A 16,856-nucleotide genomic window follows, 5' to 3' on the forward strand; every position below is an offset into this window, starting at 1 on the left:
TATTTTTTTGAACTTATTTTAAGCACAAAATGATTTTAAGCTAGTCAGCCAAATACTCAAAAAAGCTGAAAACAGCTTATAAGCAACTTATAAGCCAATCCAAACGGGCTCTAAGTGTTTATTTCTTCTCTTTTAGTTCGGTCCAAACAATGATCAATTTCCTTAACAAGGAAACTTTAAAGAGTACATATTGTAGGAATTTTTTTATAAATAGCTACTTTCATAATTGCTATTTGAAAATAAGTAGCAATTTCAAATTGATAAAAATTTAGTCACTTTTTATGCAGAATTTTTTTTTTTGCATAAAAATACCTTAACTTAAAAAATCTAGTGAGACCTTTTTTTTTTTTTCAAACTCCAAAACACTAACTTGGAGTTTTAATTCTATAATTAAAGTTCCAACACATGTCTAAAAGTGACCAGCTCCGCTATTCTTACCCTTGAATATGGTGATTTACAAGAATGACTTTGGAGGTGGCTCCTCTTGAACTTTTGATCCACTTGCCTCATGGACAAAAACTTTAATTTCAACAATTTTAACTTTTGACCTTGAAGGTTTTCCCCCAAGACAAGTTGGGGTCAAAAGTTCAAGATCATCCATTTTCAAGGTCGTTGGTTATAATTTCCTGTATATCTTAGTATATTGCCAACTGGATCCAAAAAAACACAGATTGAAATTGGGCCCCGAGCCACTTCTGTTGCTCTCATCTTAGGTCAACTATGAGGCCCGTTCAGTATAATGAGCCCACCCCTTCTATGAAACTCTTAGCCGGGCTTCTTTTAAGCTTTAGGTAGAAATTGTACAGTTTGAAGGTCAAATGGACTGGTCTTTAATTTTTGTTCAAATGGAACTTAGGCCTAATGGGCACAAAGGCAGAGTCAGGATTTGACGTTTATGGGTTTGAAATTTTGGTTTTTTAATGTTGTTGGGTTCTAAATTAATAATTTGTATATGTTCAGTGAATTTTTTAATACAAATATAAGGTTTGGACCAAAGCTACTGAATTCGACTGAACCCGCACCAGATGAACTAGCTCCATCCCTGAATGGGCATAAGTTCTTCAAAAGATCCAGCACAACTTATATCGGATTCTTTAAATAACTTATGTCCCGCTAGGTATAAGTTCCATTTGAGAGACAAAAATTAAAGACGGGTCATTTTCCACGATTGTCCTTCAAAGGCACTGGTCTTTAATTTATGCCCCTCAAATTGGTGGTCTTTCATTTTTTGTCTTCGCTAAAAATCTCTTAGTTTCGGGTTCGAACCCCCACTCAGTCAAATTTTTTTTAAAAAAATAGCAAGGTAGAGTTTAGATTCTCAAGACAGAGTTTTGTCTTCACCTGCCTTAAGGCAATTTTTTTTTCCTTACTTGGAATTTTAGTATTTTACAAACTTTTGCCTTAAGGTCTAACTTTTGTCCGGATAGACCTAGCTTTGCTACAAACCTCTACCTTGCGTTTTTTTTTTTTTTTTTTAATTACTGAATTTGGGTACGAACCCAGAACCTCGGGGCATGAGGCGAAGGGAAAAAGTTAAAGACCACCAATTTGAGGGACGAAAATTAAAGACCAGGGCCTTTGAAGGCCAATCCACACAAAAAAAATGACTAAAGACCAGCACAAAATAGAGATAAAAGTGCAAATGACCCAAGCTTTAGTGCTCAAACACGGGCTGGCCCACGCAGCACGAGAGGGATTGGGTTCTAGGGATGTTAAAGCTTTTAAGGAAGCTATGCATTTTTTTGCGCGGATTGGCCTTCTTCTGGGATGGTCTTTAATTTTTGTCCCTCAAATTGGTGATCTTTAATTTTTGTCCTTCACTTAATACTCCGAGGTTCTGGGTTCGAATCACAATTCAGTAAAAAAAAAAAAGGAATTTCGTAAGGCAGAATTTTGCCTGCAGTAGCTTCTATTTCAACTGAATGATGGCTGGAAGCCTGGAACAAGAGTTCTGGGCATCTAAACCTCTCTGCTCCAACAGCAGATGTGCTTAGTTTATCAGCAGCAGATGTGCTTACCTGGCTATCTGCTAACTCATAGCTTTTCTCAACAGAAGATGTGCTTAGTTTATTTTCACAAAATTCTGCCTTAAGGCCAAGTTTTGGCCAAAACTCTCCCCTTGAAATTTTGTCCGAATCATGCAAAATTCTGCCTAGCGATTTTTTTTTTTTTAATTTTTGACTGAGCGGGGGTTCAAACCCAAAATCAAGGGGTTCTAACGAAGGCAAAAATTAAACACCACCAATTTAATGGGGAGAAATTAAAGACCACCCCAAAATAAGGGCATTCCCGCGAATTGCCCGAAGCTATGTTGGCAGTAGGGGTGTACATAGACCGCGCTAGTTAGGGTTTTTTAAAAATCAAACCAAATCAATTGTGTCGGAGTTTTAAATCTATAAGCCAAACCAAACCAACAGAAGCCGGGTTTTCTCGGATTCTTCGGTTTTCTCGATTTTTTTCGAAAAGTCTTCGTACAAAATATATAACTTTTACTTCAAATGTTTCTTTAGTCCTAGTAAGATATAACTATATATTAAGATGTATCGTAAGAAAATAACATAAAATGTGAGATGAATGATGACATTATAATAAAATATTAAAAAAAAAATGAAATTGCATAAAATAAATATTGCTAATTAATAAGCCATAGTGAAAATGACCATAATCTAAAAATACAAACTCATGCTAAAATAAGTACGGCTAATAAGTATTAATTACATGACAAAGAAAAAATTAAATAAGTTATGTATTTTCACTATCTAAACCAATCAAAACTAAAGAATAGATATCCAACATTATTGTCATTACTAATGTTCGAATTGAATTTCTTCTGTTAGCAGTAGTATTGATTTGGTTTTGATTTGAACTTTATTTGAGTTACTAATATTTATGGGTTACAAAACTTATTGGATCATTCAAAATTATAAGTCTAATCATGAAATAATATGTTAAAAGACCGAAAACTATGAAAAGTTTTAAGAAATATTTATAAATTACATTACAAATAAATATTTTTAAAAAGTGTATACATGTAATGTTAGGTTGGTTTGATTCGGTTTGACTTTTTTTAGTTAAAATCAAACTAATTTTGGTCAGATTTTTTTTTTTCAATTAGAAACCAAGTCAAATCAATCACTAGTCGAATTTTTTTCTCGATTTGACTCAAATTATTGATTTGGTGCGGTTTGTTGGTTTTGTTTGCAGAGATGACTTGGAGAGTATTACTCCACTCGGATTTATTACTTCTTTCACGAACTAGAAAAGTTGATATTTTTCAACTAATTCCTTTTTGACTTCTACTATGTCATCATCATTCAACGTCTTGAATTTGAAAAAGAGTAGTTTGATGTGAGAAATTGTTAGATAAAGGACTTAGAATGGAGAGTTGCTAACGGTGAATTTATTAAATTATGTTTGCAAACCCACCCTTTAGTTTTTGACTATCTTTTTTCCGATAAGTGTAACGTGTGCATAAGCCCGTTAACTGGTCCAAACCGGACCGGACCGACAACCGGTTAGGAAACTGGCCGATTTCCGGTTAACCGGTTCCAAAATTGAAAACCGAAACCGGCCGGTTCTTTACTTAAAAAAACCTCTTTTTTGTTTTGTTTTTTTGTATATTATAGTATTTCTTAGTATATTGTAGGTATATTTATATATGTTATATAAGTTTATAACTAAAGTTTATATATTTACTAACTAACAACATATAGCCATATATGTATATATATATTAAGTTATATGCTTAAGTTATAACTTTCTATTTATAACTTAAGTATATTTATACTAGATATACCTAAAATATACTAAGAATATACTTATAATATAAATATACTTAAGTTATAAAATAGAAATTTATAAACTTAGAAAAAACTTAACTTATAAATAACTTAAGTTATAATACATATAACTTATATCTATATATATATATGTGTGTGTGTGTTTAAATTATATGTATACTATATTACTTATATATGTTTAAGTTATATGTATACTATATATACTTATATAACTTAAGTTTTATGTATACTATATATACTTATAAGTTATAACTTATATATCTATGTTTAAGTTATATGCATACAATATATACTCATATAACTTAAGTTTTATGTATACTACATATACTTGTAACTTATATATATATATATATATATATGTTTAAGTTATATGTATACTATATATACTTATATAACTTAAGTTTTATGTATACTATATATACTTACAACTTATATATATATATATATGTTTAAGTTATATATATACTATATATACTTATATAACTTAAGTTTTTTCTAAGTTTATAAATTCCTATTTTATAACTTAAGTATATTTATATTATAAGTATATTCTTAGTATATTTTAGTTATTTTCCAAGTATATAACTATCTATTTAAAAATATTATAAGTATATTCTTAGTATATTTTAGGTATATTCCTAACTTAACATAAGTAAAAATATGAACACAAGTAAATAGAAGAAAGCTCAATGAGCCATATATTTTATTCATTCATGGATAACATTTATTTGCAAGTTGTAGTTTGTTTTAACTTGCAAATAATACATGAGTTGCAAAAAAGTAGTAGAATAATAAAATCAAAAAGTGTCAATCATTTGGCTAATATCAGCCATATCATATTCGGTCATTAAGATATCTTCAAAGTCTTCCATTTGGTCTATTCCACTTGCTATCAAATCTTCAATCTCTTCCTCTTCGCTTTCTACCGCTTCTGAGTTTTGGTTGCGTCGCTCCGATCTAATCCAATCGCGAATGCAAACTAGTACTTGCAAGTTAAATCCGGATAATGAGTGTCTACGGTCTCGAATTTGTTGTCTTCCTTAGCTAAATGCACTTTCCGAAGCCACGGTTGATATTTGAACCGTAAGGATATCTCGAGCCATTCTTGAAAGTATTGGATGACTCGTCTTGTATTTCTTCCACCATGCTAAGACGTCTAAATCATCTAGTTGGTTGATATTCACATTTGGCTGCATCAAATAAAGGTGATATTCATCAAAGTTTGCATTATTAGAAGGAGCTGGTTGTGAATGTAAAACTTTTAAATTCGACAAATCCTTTAAGCCCTTTTTGCTACTTTGAGAAGTAGTAGGGCGTGGAGCAACAGATGTAGCACTTTCTTCCAAAGTAGAATAATGACAAATTTTTTCTAACCTCGGAATCAATCGCGAGCTCGGCGTCAGTTAAAGATTCTTCAACTTCCTCGTCAATTTCTAAATAGTTATAAATTTGACCAACTAATGCTCTAGTATAAGACATTTTAAAACAATGATTTAAAAGAGAACCCAATATAAATAAAGTTGGATAGGAAAAAAATACTTCTTAAATTTTGTTGTCATATTAAAAATAGCCACTTGATAACCGGATTTATCTTTATCCTCATATAAAACTCTAGCTATTTCGGCTAAGTAGACTAAAATTCCGGCTACCGTGGGATATAATTGTCTAGAAAAAGAAGAGTTGCATTATAAAATTTTTGTAAAAGTTCAATACATTCCTTAACATCTTCCCAATCGGTAATATTTAACCAATCATCACTATCCGTATTAAAATAGTTGTGAACTTGTTGTATGGGAATCCTATAATCATATGCTTGTTGTAATATAATGTAAGTGTAGTTCCACCTAATTTCAACTTCTACTTGAATTTTTCTAGGTCTAAGGTCATTTTGCACACAAGAATTCTTAAAATCTCTATTTTTTGCTTGTTAGCTTTACAAAAAAGAAAAGCAACATCATTTCAAACTTTTTGAATAGAATCTTCAAAATATTCAAGACCATCTCTAACAATCAAGTTTAAAATGTGATAACTAAATCTCACATGAAAAATATTTTTTAGTGGAGGGTTTAATTTCCTTTTTAAAAGATCAACCGCCTTTGTATTATTAGAAGCATTATCTAAAGCAATACAAAGTGTTTTTCTATAAATGTTAAAAAAATTCATAATAGTTGACATTGAATCTGCTAAAAAATTTCCGTCACGACGACCTTTCCCTTCATCATATAAAAAAGCTATAATTCCTTTTTGCATCACCCAATTATCATCAACCCAACGACATGTAATACCAAAAAAATCTAACTTGTTAAGACTAAGACCCAAATCGGCGGTAAGAGAAACACTACAATTTAAAGAATTAAATACATGACACAAATAAAATCTCTATATCTATTTTTTTTATATAAATCTATAATATCCGCTCTACAAGTACTTCTAGGAATACCCTCAAATAACGGATTATAACAACGTTGAATATAAGTAACAAACCCCAAACTCGAAGGAAAGGAAAACGGTAGAGCATCAAAAGCAACCATTTTAGCTATTTCTACACGCTCTTTTTTCTTGTCATAGCTAAAAATTTTACCGGTTCGTGGGTCTATTGTCATTGAATACCCCCCACATTTGAACCCGTTTTCTCTCCTCAAACATCCTTATGTTTAGATCTCATATGACCCGTTAGTGAACCCGTTCCACCATCCTTACTAGTTTCTTGCCTAAAAACAAATTCTTGTTTACATATACCACATGAAGCTGTTTGTCTTTCTTTATCTTTAGTCATAGGTTTTCAAATTTTAGCGGTTGGCCTACGAGTTCTTGGCGGTTTGTCTTGTGTATGTGATTGTGCAGGACCTGTATCTCCTATGGGATTTTCGGGGGGCTTGTGTTTCATCATCATCATCATTAATTTCATTAAAAGTGCCGGTATAGTGTTGTTGCATTACCTCATGCTCTAAAAGTGGATTATTTCCACCAATATCAAAATCTAAATTAGGTGTTTCGTTCACAAATGTTTCCTCATTAAACCCACCCCTAAAAATATCACTACTACCGGCACCACGTTTCAATCTCTTCGACATTATTAAATAGAATTAATTTTAATCACACTCAAATAAATCACAAGAAAATAAATTGCTAGAATTAAATAGCAGAAAATAAAGATAGAGTTGGAACGAAGGTACCAAATTGCCGGACTAATTTCCACCAAAATGAAGGCAGTTAGAATTGCAAATCCACCAAAGCTTTGGAGCTACTTCGGATTGTTGCAAAATCACCAACTCCACCAACAATTTTTTTTATAATTGCAAAATTAATAATTAAAACTAGAATAAAACTTTATAATATTTAATTGAGAGAAATTTAAAGTGGCTAATTGTTGCAAAATAGCTATAATTGAGAGAAAGAGAAGAGTGAATTGGTGTGGATTAAAATTGGAAATGGAGAGGGGTTTATATAGGGGTAGGGGATGGGTTAAAGTGTAACAAAAAAAAATTTGGGCGGGGGGGGGGGGGGGGGGGGGGGGCAAAAGGGGCGTTTGGAGCCGTTGGCAACAGTCATTTTTGCAAAATGGACCGTTGCCCAACGGTCCAGTCCACGCAGGCAACGATTATATTTAATTTTTTTTTGACCAGTTAACCGGTCCCAAAAATTAAAAACCGGACCGGTAAAAAAACACCGGTAGATCGTGAACCGGTAAACTGGTTACGGTTTAACCCGTCCGGTTATCGGTTTGTACCGGACCGGTTAACAGGCTTAGGTGTGCACTCACTCACGGAACCAAAATTTTCACTAAGGAGGTTCTAATATATAAAAGTAAACACATAAAGAGTTAAAGGAGATTCAACATCTACTATATATACATATAAAATATTTTAACTATTTATAAATAGTGTCATTTTTTACCGCAGGGGGTTCGGAACCCCTTGGCTCTGCGAGCACCAATAAGTGGCAGATTTACATTGAGTTATAAGCGGTATCGCGTAACATGTCTCACTAGCTTTTTTTGAAAAAAAATAAAATTGTTTATGCATTATTTTTTAAGTATTACTATATAGTTATTCATGCATTTTTGGATGATACATCTCCATTAGCAATATCAAGACATTTTTTTGCGCGGATTGCCCTTCTTTTGGGGTGGTTTTTAAATTTTGCCTCTCATATTTGTGGTCTTTAAATTATGCCCCTCATATTGCTGGTCTTAAATTTTTGCCCTTCGCGTTGCAACCCTGAGCGTTCACGCAGAAATCGTGAGGTTCTGGGTTCGAACCCCCGCTCAAGCATAAATTTTTTTTAAAAAAATTGCAAGGCAAGGTTTGGGTCGCGCGTATGCTGGGCCCGGCATACACTTGTTAAGGAATTACCAAAGTTATGCCGAACCCGGCATACTCATGCCTTATGGGCAGACTTGGCATAAATATGGGCAAACTTTTAGTTAAGCCTTAACTAAAAGTCTTTTCCTAGTTATGCCTTATAGGGCAGACTTTTAGTTAAGGTACAACTAAAAGGATGCCCCATAAGGCATAACTAAAAGTATGCCCATAAGGCGGAGTTTTTTCCTTAAGGCATAACTAAAAATTTGCCTTCTAAGACAAAGTCTATGTCTTAAGGTATGCCGGGTCCGGCATAACTTTGGTAATTCCTTAACAAGTGTATGCCGGTGGGGGTATAGCGAAATTTAAACTCTGCCTTGCGATTTTTTTTAAAAATTTTTGACTGAGTGGGGGTTCGAACCTGGAACCCATGAGTTTTAGCCGAAGGGCAAAAGTTAAAGATTTCAAATATGAGGGACAAAATTTAAAGACCACCCCAAAAGAAGGGCAATTCCAAGATAGAGTCACCTTGTTTCGCTAAACTCCAAGCTCTAGAAGCATTTGTGCATGTAAAATTATGAATGATACATCTCATTATGAAAACAAAAATGATAGATAGTGCACATCATTCTAAATTCCTCAATTAGCTTTGAAAGAAAAATATATTCTAGGTTCATTAATGTAGGCAATACTTTCTTTTTGGTTCAAAAATTCCCAAGTGGATTTCTAATTCGACTCCAGATGACGCACAAGTTCTAATGCTCCTGAGTGTGTGTTCATTTACTCTTCTCCTAATTTAAATATATGACAATTTTTGGCTGTGGCAGAATTCAACTTAAGCATGATAGGTAATACTTTGTCTTCGATCTTCCTATTCATATAAGTATAACTTGAGCGTAATCAAATCCCGATAGTTTAATGTAATGCACGCATCTTCCAAAACTATATATATATTTTTTTGACAATTAAAGGAACTTTTATTAATCACCAAGTAGATATTTACAAACTAGGGGTGGATTAACCAATCCTCTCCCCCTCTCATATTAGCAGCTTCTTGTTGTGTTTTACTCGAATGCACATGTTGACTTTCATCTGGTGCAACTTACTGTCTCTGGTGGAAGCTTTTTGTTGAAACACTCGCATATTCCTCTCCATCCGAATACCATATACTATAGTAGCTAGGAGAACGTATTTTATAATATCATGAAGTAAGATAATATCCCAAACTTTCCTTGACAAAACCTTAAACAATGGATTATGATGTTTCCAAAAACAAGATCAAACAAACAGACACCGACTCTTGCTGAAACGCTATTGGTTGAAATGACAAAAGGAAAATTGAATTAGAAAAAAGAAAGAAAAGGAGCATTCACACTTGATGCTAGAGAGAGACAGACATGACCCTCCACCAAGACAAAAAATTGGCTCTTGAGATTTTGTCTGGCTTCTAGCATCATGACCTAACAATAAAAGCTTATAAAGATGATTATGAATATGACTCCATTAAAGGTCCCTTTTTCCAATCTGATTTTTCTAAAATAAAACAAAAATAATTGAAGCAACACAAAACACTTGCAAAGGGTTTGTAGTTATAGCGACGGTGTCAGAAATTTATATAAGAGAATTCAAAAAATAAATAAATGTCATGATTGAAAATTGAACTTATGGCCTAGAGTAACCGTTGAACCCTCTTTATCACTAAACTAGATTTTTCTTCATTTTAAGGGAATCCAATAATTTGCATACAAGAATCTATTTTTATTCTATTTACGCAATGTAGTTTTCTTTTTTTTCGAATAATAATCTTTTTTTATTCTATTTACGCAAATAAAATTTTACGAAGAATATTCAATTGATCTGATGCCTCTTCTCTCTACTTAGTTTCACCTCCTATTGCAGTTTGGTCATAAATATTATTTCTGTATTTGTAACTATTCAACTTCTTTGTTTGAAATGGTGTTGAAATCTTGAAAAAAAGTTGAAGATTATTTCAAGTGAAATAATAATTTTCACGCACAAATTCAATTTTTTTCAACTCTAATCATTATTGTCGAAACACCTACCATGCATGTTTGATGATATCGGTTTCTTTTAACGGTGATGAACAAAAATAAATTAGACAAAAAGTTGCTTAATTTTTTGATTGGGCGCCATATAAGGAAAAATGAGGTAAGGCACTTGAACAAGGTGGAGGAAAATGACTAACTTTACTCTTTAAAAAAAAATTGAGAAAAGGACATAAATGGTCCCTTAACTATGAGAGTAGGTTCAAAATAGTCCCTTAACTATGCACTTAACGGTTTTGGTTCTTTAAGTTTGCCACAAGTTAATAAAAATGGTCCCTCAACTATGAGGGTTGGTTAAAAATAGTCCCTTAAGTATGCACTTAACAGTTTTGGTCTTTTAAGTTCGCCAAATGTTAACACGTTTAGTCTTCGACAAAATATTCATCGAACTCTGTTTGTTAGATTTGACGAGAACTATGAAAAAATTAGCGAGAACTCACATTTGGGTGTACGCATTACTAAAGAAAAGGCCAAATACCTCAGGATAAAACTGACGGACATCAGTCGGTTATAGGAAAAAACAGAGGAAAAACCTACAGACTTGATAATGTCAGAAAATAGTGTCTCGAAACACAAAGACTGACGGACTCTGTCGATTAAAACCGACGGACTCCATCGGCTAAGTAAAATACACTAGACTCATTTTTACTGAAAACCGGGAAAAAAAAAATCTTCCATCATAGTGATTCTTTAAAAAAAAAAATAGTTTCTGCGCATTTTCCTTGAAAATAACCGACGGACGTTCGTTGGTTTTCGTAAAAAATAATAAAAGCTAAAAAAAATTAAAAAATAGGGTCCCTCGATTTTATCCATCGGTTTCCGTCCATCGTTTTTTTCGCTTGTTTTTAATAGTGATAATTTTTGTAGTTTCTGCTATTTCTAATTTATTTCTAAGGTCTGGTGTATTTTACTTAACTGATAGACTACCTCGGTTTTAATCGACAGAGTCCGTCGGTCTTTGTGTTCCGAGATACTATTTTCTGACATTATCAAGTCTGTAGGTTTTTCCTCTGTTTTTTCCTATAACCGACTGATGTCCGTCGGTTTTATCCTGAGGTATTTGGCCTTTTCTTTAGTAATGTGTACACCCAAATGTGAGTTCTCGCTAATTTTTTCCTAGTTCTCGTCAAATCTAACAAACGGAGTTCGATGAATATTTTGTCGGAGACTAAAAGTGCTAACATTTGGCGAACTTAAAAGACCAAAACTGTTAAGTGCATACTTAAGGGACTATTTTTAACCAACCCTCATAGTTGAGGGACCATTTTTGTTAACTTATGGCAAACCTAAAGGACCAAAACCGTTAAGTGCATAGTTAAGGGATTATTTTGAACCTACTCTTATAGTTAAGGGACCATTTATGTCTTTTTCTCAAAAAAAAATTGGTGAAATAAATGAGAACAGAGGTTATGGATAGAGAGCATATGGTTCTGTCCACTATCCATTCAACCTTTATAACACAGCTCTCCACATCATCTCTTGGGCTCACTCGGAATAATTCTTAAGGAATAAGTTTCAAATTTGTTCCTTTTGAAAATATAAATTTAACATGCAATTTTGAAATGTATTTTCAGAAAAGGTGAGGGAGTCACTTGTCAGAATCTAAGAAAATACCATCATTAAAGATGGAACAAATATAAAGAGTTGTTTAACATGAGAATCTCTCTAACTAGTCCGATCCCCACTATGATCAAGAATAGAAATGGACAATTATGTATTCATTAGATTATGTGTGTATTTAATTTGCCTCTGTTTTGTGTGTGTCTTGTGGATATATATAAATGCAAAATAATAATTGATTCACAATCAAATATCTATAAATATTTTGCAAATTTATGTTATGATCCAAGCTCATGACACATATTGCCCTCTTTGATTTAACATGCGCACAAATTTGTCTTCTATTTACGCCATCATCATTTATTTAAAGCTCTTTACTTTTCTCTCCCATTGCGATGTGGAATTTGCTTAAAATATCATATGCACCTCTTCTTCCGAAACTTGCCATCTAGAAGTGAGTTAGTTCTTCTCAGTGACTTGTCCTCGTCGATCTGCCATCCGTTACGGGCATCACAATTTCTTAATGCATATGTGAGATTTGAACAAAAAAATACTAAACACGTGAGCCCACATATTACATTGTAAATCTACGGTAAGTATAGTATAATTTGGAATCTTATAATTCTCATATACTTGAAGGGAATCATTTATGTGGAAAGAATACAAGGAACTATAACACGTCCGAATATGGCGAACAGGGTCCCCATTTCTCTCTCCGAGACTCATTTTTGTATGTTTATGATGTGAATTGTGTGATGTATATTAAAGGACTACCAAGTAGAGCTCCAGTACAAATAAAAAAAACTTGTATTATGCTGTCAGCCTGTTACGCATACCAAAAGTATGTGATGATGAAGTGTTGGGAAACAGTTGAAGGACTACCAAATAGAACATGCATATTTACAACTTGAGCGTGACGGTGACTAAGACCTATCTAAAATTTGAACGTTATGGTATCGAGTTGGAAATACAACCACATTCCATTTTCAATTTATTAGATTTGAAACCTATTTATTTATACTTGTTAGTAAATTTTTAACATTGTTTTCCTGAGTCGAGGGTTTATCGGAAACATACTCTCTATCTCTCAAGGTTGCGTACGTTTTACTCTTCTCAAACTTCACTTGTGGGATCTGAGCCGGGGGTTTATCGGAAACATACTCTCTACCTCTCAAGGTTGCATACGTTTTACCCTTCCCAAACTCCACTTGTGCGATTATACACACACATAAATAATTTAGAGCCAAAGTTATTCATTTCGGATGAATCCATAACATGTAGACTAAGATCGTCACTAAATGGTGGGAACAAGGTGTGAAATGTTATGCAATTCAAATGGAGAGAGATGGTTATAGCGAATGGGAGTTAATTAAGTTATATGCATTGACAATTATTAAAAGCTTGTATTAGTATTGTGTAACTAGTTAAACTAGTTATGACTATAATTTATCTTACTTTTCAAGTTGCCAATTTATCCTTTGTAGTTTCAATATATAATAAGCTTACTTTCTATCGTTCTATACATGTAAAATATCTTAAAAACAATTGGAGTTACTCTCTAAATAACTACGGTTTTTCAAAGTAAGAACTCTTTGAACCATTGTTGATTTGTTTCAACCATATGTCTAATAGATCATTACATATAAACTGAGAAATATTTCACAAAACCTTAGAGATATTACACAATCATGAGCTTCCACTTATTTTCCACCTATAAATTAATGCATGGCCACTCACACCTTTGATTGGAATGACAAAAGGCTAAGGACAAAAGGAAGAATAAAAAGAGGGGAGAAATCCCATTTTGATACTGAGACAGACAGACTCACAGACAGACAGACATGACACCCGACCAAGTCAAACTTGGCTCAAAATTAACAATTTTGTCTATCTGTTAAAACATCATCGTAAACTAAAACACAAAGGGGCAAAATGATGATTTTAATATTAAAACAACTAAAATAAACTTCTCTATTATGTTTTCCTTGTTCAAATCTTCTAAATTCAAAGACATTGATATATAATTGATTTCTCCCTCACACTCTCTCTCTTTGTTTATTTGGCTACAGGAAACTCTTTTTCAACAAAAGAGTAAAAACTAGACTTAACTAACAAAGAGAGGAAAAATTACACATCAAATGATATCATCACATTTATTGTGATATACTATACTTATGTGATTGCTTATATGTTATGATGATCTAATTAATTAATTAACACTGGGATTAGGAGGTGGCAATGCAGTAAGGCTCCCAAATGAGTAGAGACCTCCTCTGTTCTTTGCATCCTCTCAACAAAGGCATCAAGTAATTGATGTTCCCCTTGTTCCCTCTCATTAGCACCAAATCTTGCTGCTCATAATTAGCTGCTATCTTTGTAGTAGTACCATTGGCAATGGGAGCAGCACTCTTGTCATTGTAGTTGTTGACAATAGTTGTCACAGTGGGATTTTTCTTCCAGAAATAATCATAGGCATTGAAAGAAGCTGGAGATGGATTTGGTGATGTGATTGGAATAGGAGTTATTTCATCTTCATCGTCAATCAATTTGATTGCTTTGTTGAATTTGTTAGGCCATGTTAAATGATGATTATTTTTCTCTAGTCCCATAAGTTGCTTCATCATCAATGTTGATGTGTTCACATTCACCCTCCCATTTGACATTCTTGGTTTTTGCTCTAGCACAATTTGCATCCCCTTTGTACCATTTCCTTTTTCCTCCTCTTGATCCACTTCATCATCATCATCATCACCATCATCATGGCCTAAATGGGGTCGTCCATTATGTTCAACTTCTTGAATTTCGTCGAACACTTTCTCAAACTCTGCCACTTCTTGATGATTTTCCTCTGTTTCTGGCTCAGTTGTAGTGGTGATCAAGGTGAGAACAAGGCGACCATCAACGCGTTGAGCGCTAAAATGATTCTGTGGAGGAACAGATACAGCTTCAAGAATCAATCTGCCATTTTGCCTGTGAGATTGCATTTGAACCTCTGCAGCCAAGGAAGAAATAGGTGGAGGAAAAGACTTAGGTGGAGATGGTATTTTTTTGTTATGGTTGAACTTAACAACTGGAAATTCCTCGAAAGATTGAGAGATTATTTCTTCTTTTTCTTGTTGTTGTTTTTGGTTTTGAGGATCATCGTTGTCTTCATCTGTATCAGAGGAAGGGTAAGATGGAAGGCTAATTTCAGAGCCAGTCTCTGATCCAAGACTTTCAGTACAAATTTCAAGGCTTTTTTCAGTTAAAGAGCTGGATGATTTTTTCAAAAGAGGGTGAACATAAGGAGGTGGAAGTACTGTGGATGAGTCATCTTTCTTTTGGGTTAAAATTGAGCTCCAAACATCAAGTGATGTTGGCTGATCAGCTTTGTTACCATTTTGGATAGATGTCCAAACATCATCTTGACCACGAACAGCAAGTTCTTTGGAGGAAGCAATTTTCTTCATAGGGGGGAAACCATTTTGTGAAAGCCCATTTTGTGAGAGCCATTTCTTGGATGACATGTCAGCTGAAAGGGTTCTCCTAATAGAAGCTGCCGCTTTGTTTCTTTTTTCAGAGTCTGATCCAAGAATGGACACTATGCCTTTGCCCCCCTTAGAGGGGGGTAGGGGTGGGGGTAGTGGTATGGTAAGTTGTGGTTCCTTTTCCATCTTCAATGTTGAGTTGAAGTTCTTGATGCTCATAGAGGCTGCTGACATCTTCACAGACTAGAGAAGAGGAGGATCAGAACAAATAGGAGGGTTTTCCTTCTGCACGTGAAAAGTTAATAGCCAAATTAGGAGAAAGAACAATAAGAAAACAAGTGATATATGCTTAATTAACATTATTTCAAGTTCCAAAAAGATAGTACAACAAATAATGAAGTGTTAATTCTTACCTTAAGCAAACAACAATATCCAAATGAGGAGAGGGCTCAGTGGATGAGAGTTGAAAGCTAAGAGAGGAATAGGATTATGAAGATGATTGTTTGAGGGGAATATTGTGTATGGGGTGTTTTGATGGCAATTACAAGGAATGGGGGTGTCAGGGTCTTTATAAGAGTCCAGAAAGGCTATAGAACCCTGTGCAGGGGACCCGCCTCTAAACCCACCATGCAAAATACTCTCTTCTTTTTTCTTGTTTTGTGTCAGCAATTCGCTTTGATGCTTCTGATTAATTGGAATTCGTACCGCGTAAGGTTCATTCTTCGATTCCTGGGAAGAGGAAGAAGCAGATAGGACAAAGGCCTTCTCTTTCCGTCCAGGAAAGTATTTTATATCTGAAAAAATTGCATTCTCATGGCTTGAACACAAAATTTTTGCTTAGAAATAAAGGGGTCGTATTGTAAAGATTGATTATTATGTTTAATTTAACCTCAAAAGCTAGCCCATAAGAGAAAGATTGCCTAAGTCCGGTATCATTTTCCACCACAACCATGATGGTATACAAAAGACTCACTTTTCGTTCTCTTCCCTGCTGCTTTTACATTGTTAATTTAATTTGTTGAATAGTAATTTTTTCTCTGAGAAAGATTTAATTAAGTTATTACTAGTATATATTAAAGTGACAATATTAACTTCTTCTTTTTTATTAGCAATGCAATTTAGTCGTTATTAGCAATACAATTTAGCCGATTTACAGTAAATTGTATATCATCATTCTCCCAGGTTACCTATATCCACGATTATTATAAGCACGTCACGTAGTTGATCTTAGTGTGCATTTTTTTTTTGACTTTTTACCACTAGACATATTGTCTAGCGGTGTTTTATTAAAAATAAAAAGGTCCACAATTGGGATAAGTACAAGCAAGGGGGCTAGACCTTACCTTACCAGTCCTTATAAACCTGGTGTTCAGTCGTCTGCGCTAATTGCGATATTTTAGAATTAATTATGCATAATTGATCCATACTCGGAAAACTGGACAATGAAAAGAAACACGATTATATTTGGTTAAGGGCAGTGATTCTTGATAGTCTAATTTGGTGAAAATACCAACTTGAGGGGAAAAAAGAAGAAGGTGAAAACACCTAGACTTATATATGGTCTTCTTGATTCTAAGTTTTTTAGTAACAAATATTTCATACAATAGTAGTGAATACTGAATACTGAAAGCAAGCAGGGATAATATTTCCTTATAGTAC

General features: G+C 33.7%; 1 protein-coding gene across 1 annotated transcript; it reads right to left on the reverse strand.

Moving 5' to 3' along the window:
* Positions 1 to 13,655: 13,655 nt before the first annotated feature.
* Positions 13,656 to 15,760, reverse strand: LOC132603835 (protein FAF-like, chloroplastic). The gene is made up of 2 exons (XM_060317114.1): positions 15,611 to 15,760; positions 13,656 to 15,482 (listed from the first exon to the last, which is right to left on the reverse strand). Exon 2 carries the CDS (start codon positions 15,429 to 15,431, stop codon positions 13,956 to 13,958), a length of 1,476 nt encoding a protein of 491 aa, XP_060173097.1. The 5' UTR covers positions 15,432 to 15,482; positions 15,611 to 15,760; the 3' UTR covers positions 13,656 to 13,955.
* Positions 15,761 to 16,856: the final 1,096 nt, after the last annotated feature.

The sequence above is a fragment of the Lycium barbarum genome, chromosome 1 (assembly GCF_019175385.1).
Source record: "Lycium barbarum isolate Lr01 chromosome 1, ASM1917538v2, whole genome shotgun sequence".
Lineage (NCBI taxonomy): Eukaryota > Viridiplantae > Streptophyta > Magnoliopsida > Solanales > Solanaceae > Lycium > Lycium barbarum.

What these genes read in the sequence shown, in the direction of transcription:
- LOC132603835 (XM_060317114.1), bottom strand. Translation starts at nt 15,431, where the DNA reads ATGTCAGCAGCCTCTATGAGCATCAAGAACTTCAACTCAACATTGAAG.